At 36.2% G+C, this 8,682-nt stretch overlaps 1 protein-coding gene across 2 annotated transcripts in view; it reads left to right on the top strand.

The window, feature by feature from the left end:
• TDRP (testis development related protein) overlaps window positions 1–8,682 on the top strand; it is a 64,760-nt gene that overhangs the window by 27,984 nt on the left and 28,094 nt on the right. The window contains exon 3 of one of the 2 annotated variants that reach the window (XM_069065389.1): window positions 6,077–6,136. The exons of the other annotated variant lie outside the window; for it this stretch is intronic. Within the exon in view, the coding sequence (XP_068921490.1) occupies window positions 6,077–6,136 (60 nt within the window). The remainder of the gene's footprint in view (window positions 1–6,076; window positions 6,137–8,682) is intronic. 2 annotated transcript variants of the gene reach the window in all.

Raw genomic sequence — 8,682 nt, 5'->3', positions numbered from 1 at the left:
CTGATGTTTTAGATAACCAGAGAGCAAAATAGAGGTTGAAAGAATCCACTGATCACCTCTTGAAAAAGATCCCAAAAAGAAAACTCCTAGGAACATGATAGCCAGGTTCCAGAGTTCCCAGATCAAGGAGAAAATATTACAAGCAGCCAATAAGAAACAATTTGAATATTGTAGAAACACAATCAGGACAACTCAGGACTTGGCAGCTTCTACATTGAGGGATCAAAGGGCTTGGAGTATGATATTCCGGCAGTCAAAGGAGCTGGGATTATAACCAAGAATCTCTTACCCAGCAAAACTGAGTATTCATGTGTCAGGGGAAAATATGGTCATTCAATGGAATAAAGGCCTTTCAATCATTCTTGATGAAAAAAACAGAGTTGAATAAAAAATTTGACATTCAGATACAAGAAGCAAGAGAAATATGAAAAGGTAAATGGAAAAAAATTATAAGGAACTTATCAAAGTTAAACTATCTACATTCCTACATGGAAAAAAAAGGTCCTGGGCTCTGCTCTCATAGCACTGCGCTGCCTGATTCCTGCCAGCCTGCTGGTCTGTCCTCAGCAGGAGGTTAGCTTCTCTGTGTCATTTTGTGGGTTCTGCAGCTCCAAAGTTTGTTTAGAGTCCCCTATTACTTGGATTGGGGAAGGTGGAAGCCGGAGCCTGGTGCAGGTCCTGCTTCTACTCCTCCATCTTGACTCTGCCCCCCAATAATTGCTAAATCTAATGGGTTTTTCTTAGTTCTCATCCTCCTTGACCTTTGTAGCCTGGGACACTGTTGATCATTCTTTCCTAGGTTTTTGTGGCATTACCTTCGCCTGATCCTTCCCTCTGTCCAACCATTTCTTCTCAGTCTCCTTTGCTGATTCTTAACCCATATCATATACACTCATTATAGGTGTCCATCACGTTTCTGCCTGGCCTCCTTCATTTTTAATTGTATTTTATCTCACTTGCTAATTTTACCTGTTCCCAGGGTTTCAGTAATTATCTCTCTGTAGATAATTTCCAGATCTATATGTATCCAGCTCTAGTAACTCTGCTGAGTTATAATCATCCATCTCTAATTTCCTCTTAGACATGTTGAACTGGATGTTCTGTAGCATCTCAAACTTAAAATGTCCAGAACAGAATTCATATTTCCTGTACCCCCTCTTTCTAGTTTTTCCCATTCCTAGTGCCCTTATTACTCTTGAGAGTACCATCCTTCCCCCAGTCATCCAGGCCTGTGATCTCTGTTTCATTCTTAACTCCCCACTCTCACCTCATGTATCCATTCTGTCTCTAAATGAATATTTCAATATCTCTCAATAAATTCCCTTTGTTCTACTCATATGACCTTAAGTCTAGCTAGTTCAAGCCCTTAGATCTTCACCTGATGCCTCTGCTTCAAGTTTCTTTCGTATTCTAATCCATCTTGCAATTCAGTTACCAAGGTAAATTTTCTGAAGTGTAGATCTGCCAGCATTACCTCACTTGCTTAAATAAGCTCTGGTAGTTTCCATATCTTACCTGTAGGATCAAATATATAAACTTCTCAGTTTGCCCTTTAAACCTTTCATTACTTGACCCTTTCCTACATTTCCAGTATTATACCGTACTTCCCTCCTTACACTCTACAGTTCAGCTACATTGGCCTATTTACAGTTCTTTAAACAGGATACTCCCTCTCCCACCTGAGTGCCTTTTCACTAACTGCCCACCAAGCTTGGAGTGATCTGCTTCTTTATTAATGCCTCTTAGTTTCTCAAAGTGGTTTCCCTACTCTTCTTCCATCCCCCCCACCCCCATCCCCAACTGCTAATTCTCTGTTCAGGTTACTTTCAAACTACTCTGTATTTATCGTCTATGTAAGTAGTTATTTATGTCTTCCCGACAGATACTCCTTGAGGGCAGGGAATGCCTTTTATTTTGTATGTACAATGTTTAGTACATTCCCTGGAATGTAGTGCTTAACAAATCCTTGTTAACTAATAGATTTTACCTTGCTCCAGCCTTTTCATTAAGAATGTTTCAAGGGGCGGCCAGGTAGCACAGTGAGTAAGAGCACCGGCTCCAGTGTTGGGATGACCTGGGGATTGACTCTGGGCTCAGACACTTAGCACCCACACAGAAACACCTGGCCATGTAACCTTGAGCAAGCTACTTAACCCCAATTGCTTAGGGGTGGCCAGATGGCTCAGCTAGTAAGAGCATTGGCTCCAGTGTCAGGATGACCTGGGGATCAAATCCGGGCTCAGATACTTAGTACCACACCCAGAAATAACTGGCTGTGTAACCTTGAGCAAGTTACTTAACCCTGATTGCTTTAAAAAAAAAAAAAAGAATGTTTCAAAGTCTTACATTCTATTAAGGGTACATTTCTTTCCCTGGAGAATTATATTCACCTTTGCAGGGATAAGTTATTTTTGCTTGTAAACTCTTATTTCCTTGCATTTTTGAGTATTCCAAACTTTTTCCTCTTTTGTTATAGTTACAATATAGTCTTGTGTGATCTTGCCTGTCATTCCTTTGTATTTGAATTCTATAACTGCTTGTAATGTTTTTCTTTAGCCTGGAAGCTCTGAAAATTTGGGGTAATGACTTTTCTGGGTGCTTTCAGTTTGAGGTTTCTTTCAAGAGGTAACCAGTGGATTCTTTTAATTTTTGCTTTGCTTTCTGGTTTCTAATAGTTCTGGGCAATTTTATTTCCTTTGAAATGTACTACCCTTGTTTTTTGTTTGATCACATAGTTCAGGGATTCTGGTGATTTCTTAAATTATTTCTCATCCTGTTTTCCAGGTAAGTTTTTATAGTGGATACCTTACATGTTATTAAAATTTTCCAGTTATTTGACTTTATTCTAATATTTTTTTGATGTTTCATTAAATCATTGAGGTCTGTTTCCTCCATTCTATTTTTTAGGGTATCCACTATTTGAGGAGTTTTCTACTTTCTATTTCCATGTTTATCTTTCCTCAAGATCTATAATTATATTTTTAATTTCTTCATTTAGGTGTCTCATCCATTCTTGGAGCCTTTTTGGCCAATCCATTCTCTCTTTTTTTTTTTCTTCTGAGGTTCTGTCTGTACTTACTGTGGAGTTATTCTCCTGAGTTTACCTTTTAGGCTTCTGTTAACTTGTATTATTTCTTCAGTGTATTAGAACTTATTGTCTTTTTACTTGTGTCTCAGCCTAGTTTCCAATTTGGGACTTTTTGGCAGAGCCAGATTCTGCCCTTTCCTAGATAGTTAGATGGGGCTTGATACAAGGGGATGGCTCAATCCTTGTCCCACTCCCTGTCCTCTTAATCCCTTGCTTCTACTTCTACCCATGTCTGATCTTAGACCGACATAAGCATAGGCCTCTTCCTGGTATCTGTCTCTCATCTTCTACTAAGTTAACTTCATTCCTCCTAATCATTAATCTTTTTAGCCTCCTGGAGGTCCTCCAGGTATAAGCTGCCCAGGAGCCTTAGTCCTTTTGTCTCCTTTCACTTTTGCCTGCTGGGAGCTATCTTTGTCACTTGGCAACAGGCCCTGACTTGATCTCATGCTGGTTTCAGGTCTCCCAAACCAGAGATTGCATTGATTTCAGGCTTCCTAGAGGGTCTCAAGTTGGCCTCTCCACCTCCTTATGAAGTTAACTACTGAGAATCATTTTTGTCCCCTGTTGTGTGACTCCCATGTCAGGACCCACAGTCTCCTTGGATTCAGCTCCTCCTAAGGGCCCTAAAAATGAATGGCAGGATTTTGGTTGTCTTATGCATTCCTGACCTGGATAGATAGGTTTGTTTTGCCTCCAGTTTTATTGAATCTTTTCTTCTTTTGGCACTCTTTTTGATTGTTTCTCGGGATACTTGAACTTGACTGGTATATTTCAGGTCATTATCTTTGTTAACCATAATTGTTTTTGCTTCATGATACGGATGATGGAGACCTTGTAGTAGGAATAGGAAAAGTGTCAGCTCTACTACTTTCTTGTTGTTAGTGCTCACACTAATAGAATTATCTTAAACTCATGATCTCTGAGAATCTTTTTAAATTACTTGTCCATTTTATTAGGATTAATTTTGTTAAAACTTATAATATAATCTACAAATACATTTAACTGGACGCATATAAACTGAAGTATATTACATTCTACTAGAAAAAGACGAAGGGATGAAAGTGCTGCTCCCAGAACTTCCACTTTGTGGAACCACCATGTTGCCTTAGATCTATGGGCTGAACTCCATGGCTACTGAAATCCCTTCCAAGTATCAAATTCTGTGACTCCATAGCTTGATGGTTTGTAAGGTTAGGATACTTCTTATGCCATGCATAATGTGTGATTGTCATGAACAGATTAAAGGCACCATTATCAATTCATAGATCATAAGTTTACACTCAAAAAAAACCTTAGTCATTTGGTCCAACACATTCATTTTGCAGATGAGGAATTAAAATAAGTAATATACTATAATGTATATTTTCTCTTTTATTAGAAGTATAAAGGGAGATATAAATTTCTGTTGGTCATATATATTATATGTAAATAATAATGGGGAAAATCTCTACAGGCTGACATTTGGACTTCCCTATATGGTCTTTATCAATAACTTTATGTACTTGTTGGTTAGATACTCACTTGTCATTTGTTATTTGATTTTGTGAATTCCTGTATGATATTCCCAGGCCTAGGGATGACTTGTAGTATCATCATCAGATGTTAATTCCTGAAGGGACTTTACAAACCATCATGTCTTGGAATCACAGAATTTGACATTTGGAAGGGATTTCAGTAGCTATGGAGTTCAGCCCATACGCCAAAGAAATTTCCCCCATCACATACCTGAAAAGTTGTCATCCAGCCTTTGCTCAAAGACCTACAAGGTGTGAGGAGCCCCCCACCTCTGGAGGCAACCAGTTCTGCTTTTTCGTTAGTTCTAATTGTTAAAAGTTTTTCCTGACTGTAAGCCTAAATTTACCTCTTATAATTTCTAGCCACTCTCCTTGTTTTGCCCTCTAGGGCCAAATAGAAAAATTCTAATCCCTTCTTTATATTACTGTCCTTGAAAGAATTGAAGGCAATCCTAAGTCTTCTCTTAATTACGTGAACATACCCAGTTCCTTCAACCATTACTTATTTAACATGGGTGCAAGGCCTTTCACTAACTTGGATACATTTTCCTATTACATTCTTAAGCTTATCAATATCCTTATTAAAATTGTGGCATCCAGAACTAAACATAGTAATTCAAATGGGGTCTGATAAAGCCAGAGTAAAGTTGGAAAATAATCCTCTCTGCTCTTGGAATTGATGACACTTAATATAGCTTCAAATTGTATTAGTTTTGTTGGTTGCCACATCATTCAATCAACTCATATTGAATTTACATTCTGCTAACCCCTAAATCTTCAGAACAACTGCTTTCCAGTTATATCTCTTCTTTCTTGTACATATTAAGGTGTAGCTTCCTGATTTTGTAGGTGAGGAAACTAGTATACAGAAAGATTGAGAGACTAGCCCTAGGTCACACAATGAGTAAGAATCAGAGGTAGGACTAAAATCTAGTTTTCTTAACACTACATCGAGTATTGTATCATGGTGCATTCCCTAATTGTGGATCTCCCTTTTGTTTGCTGTGGATGCCAGGAGCTAACTATTCATAGGGTGAATTCATATCCTTGGGTAACTCAGGTAGGCAAATATTCTGACTCTTAGATCATTGTACTACTTTATTTTTTTAAGTTAAGGATCTCTGGCATTAAAATATAAGGATATTAAATCTTACTTGTAAATCAAATTTCCCAACCACATATGGAAAAGTTATATATGTTTATGAAATTTGTAAAATTCCACATCCATTGCCTACTAGTTAGACCTGGGTAAAGATTTATAAGATTATGACAACTGTGTTCTAAGTTTTTTAGTAATGTCATGATTAAAACAAATGTCCACCACAGAAATAGAACTTCTTATGGAATTGTTGTGATGGAACCTAACATTAAGTTTAATGGAGTTAATAAATGTTTTTATTTAATATTTTTAGTTGATGAAGTTTATTTCCTATTCAGTTTTCTGACTTTTAAAAAATTTATTTTTCTTAAGAACAAGGACCAGTTACTTCAAGATGAAATTACCTCCTCAGTGTCTCAACTTGCCACGAAGGTAGGTATTTGCATATTTGCTTTTCCCTTTTCACATGATGTTTCTTGTATAGGTCTTTATTTTTAATTATACTTTGAGAGGGGTCCAGTCTCATACTGAGACAAATTGATTATCTCTGTTTATAGAGCAGTTTACTTGCACTTTTTAATTTAGCACAAATGGAGAAAACTGATCAAAATAAAGTTGAAGAGGGGAAAAAGATATAGTTATCAATTATTAAAGCACATTGTAATCATTCTACTTTTAATGTTTCTAGTAACAGGTAAATGTGAATGTACTTAATGAATATCTTAATTTTTCTAATCGATAAAATCAGTGCTGAGAGGTGAATAATTTGCTCTAGTTCAAGTAAAAATTCCTATTCACTTCTAGACAATTCCCAAACAGCATTTTTTTTGTTTTTATTATGTTTACACATGCAAAGTGGGAAATTGAAGCAATTTATTAGCAATTACAACAAAAATGAAATAACTTTTCCCTGAAAGTAAAGCAAAAATGGTTCTCTTTTTTAAAGACTTAAGTTAGCTGAAAATTGTCTCAATTCTTCATTGCATCGTTCAGTATTACTTTAATAATAATGTCTAAAGGTTCTAAAATAGTAGTTTGTTTTTTTTTAAATTATCTTTATTTGTAGCCCATTATCTATCAGTAAATGTTTGCCAAAGAGGACAAGAGAATATGGCAGTAATTTGGTTTTGAGAGAGACAATATTAATGCAGAGAGTCCTGGTGTTGAACACAAGACAGAGATTGAAATCCCAGCTTGGATGCTTGTTGACACCATGTCTCCAGGGAAAGTTGTTTAACCGTTGTTAACCTCTATCTCTTATTGTGTAAATTGGAGGTAATAATATTTATACATCGTTATAGGATTGTTAGGAGGAAAACATTTTGCAGACTTTAAATATCATCTAAGAAGGATATATTATTATGTAGTTACTTCAATTTTAATAAAGACCTTGGAATGGAATAATTTTTTAGTAGTAGCAGAGTTTTTGGGGTCCATAAGGTTTTATAGCTAAAAGAAACCTTAAAATAATATAGTCCAGTCTCCTTTATTATACATATTTTACATTTCACAAAATGGCCCAGTCATATAACTTGTCTTAAGTTCTAGTTAGTCGGAGAACTAGTCTTAAAATCTGGATTGGGAGAGCTAATCATAAAATCTGGATCACCTAATTACCTGGGCCTCATTTTCTTCTATAATTACTCACCTTATATTGAAGCTTTATAAATTTATATGTGTATTTTGTCTTCTCCGTTAGAATGTAAGCTTCATAGGGATTATTTTATATTTTGTGTACCCAGCACCTAGTAGAGTGCTTAGTTTAGTACATAATAGTTATTTAACAAATGTTTGAAGTATTTGAGTATCTACTATGTGTAAGACATTTTGCTAAGTAGTTGATAGGGTTACAAAGATAAAATGACAGTCTCTACCTTTAAAGAGCTTACATTTGATTGGAGAGATATAAAATTATGCAAAATAAATAACAAGGTAATAATGGTGCTACTGGACATTAGCCTTAGATGATCAGGAAAGTCTTGAGGGGTTTCTGGAGCTAGATTTGGAAAGAAACAAAAGAAACAAGGGCTTCTCAGATTAGGGTTAGAAGATATTTCCAAGAATATATCTTTTTTTTTTTTTTTTTTGCTTTTTGGAGGGGGGAAGGTAGGGCAATTGAGATTAAGCGACTTGCCCAAGGTCACACAGCTAGTTTTGTGGTAAGTATCTGAGGCCGAATTTGAACTCAGGTTCTCCTGACTTTAGGGCTGGTGCTCTATTCACTGCACCACCTTGCTGCCCCAAATGGGTTTGTTTTTGTTTTTGTTTTCGTGCTTTTTGGAGAGGGGTAGGCAGGACAGTTGGGGTTAAGTTACTTGCCCAAGGTCATACAGCTACTAAATGTCAAGTGTCTGAGGCCTCGTTTGAACTCAGTTCCTGACTCCAGAGCTGGTGCAGTATTCGCTGTGCCACCTAGGTGCTACCTGAAGCTGATTTTTTAAAATCTTTTATATACTAACGAAAACATTCTTTAAATATGAGGTGTTAGCAAGTAAATGGAAGGTATAAATATATGAAGATATGTATCATATTAATATATCAATATGGAACATCTTTAAAACTTTGCCAATGAATGTTCTGTTTAAGGATGTGTATTTCCTTAGTTCTTCGATTTTTTTTTCCCCTTTTTTTTTTGGAGGTGACAATACGGTTTAAGTGACTTGCGCAGGATCACCTACAAGTAAGTGTCTGAGGTAGGATTTGAACTCAGGTCCTCTGACTCTAGGGCCAGTGCTGTATGCACTGTAATACCTAGCTGCCCCAAACTTTTTACAGTGAGTTATCACAAATTCAGAATAGAAAGGGATCAATAATATTTTTAGAGATTGTCATATACTAGTCATAAACATTTTTTCACTTTTAGATTGTCATATACTAGTCATAAACAGTTTTTCACTTTTAGATTGTCATATACTAGTCATAAACAGTTTTTCACTTTTAGATTGTCATATACTAGTCATAAACAGTTTTTCACTTTT

The sequence above is a fragment of the Petaurus breviceps genome, unplaced genomic scaffold (genome assembly GCF_028583685.1).
Source record: "Petaurus breviceps papuanus isolate PSGF00001 unplaced genomic scaffold, PetGlider_PUasm1.0 90686, whole genome shotgun sequence".
In the NCBI taxonomy this organism is placed as follows: domain Eukaryota; kingdom Metazoa; phylum Chordata; class Mammalia; order Diprotodontia; family Petauridae; genus Petaurus; species Petaurus breviceps.
The sequence above is the reverse complement of the archived record's forward strand: the minus strand, read 5'-3'. Positions and strand labels throughout refer to the sequence as shown.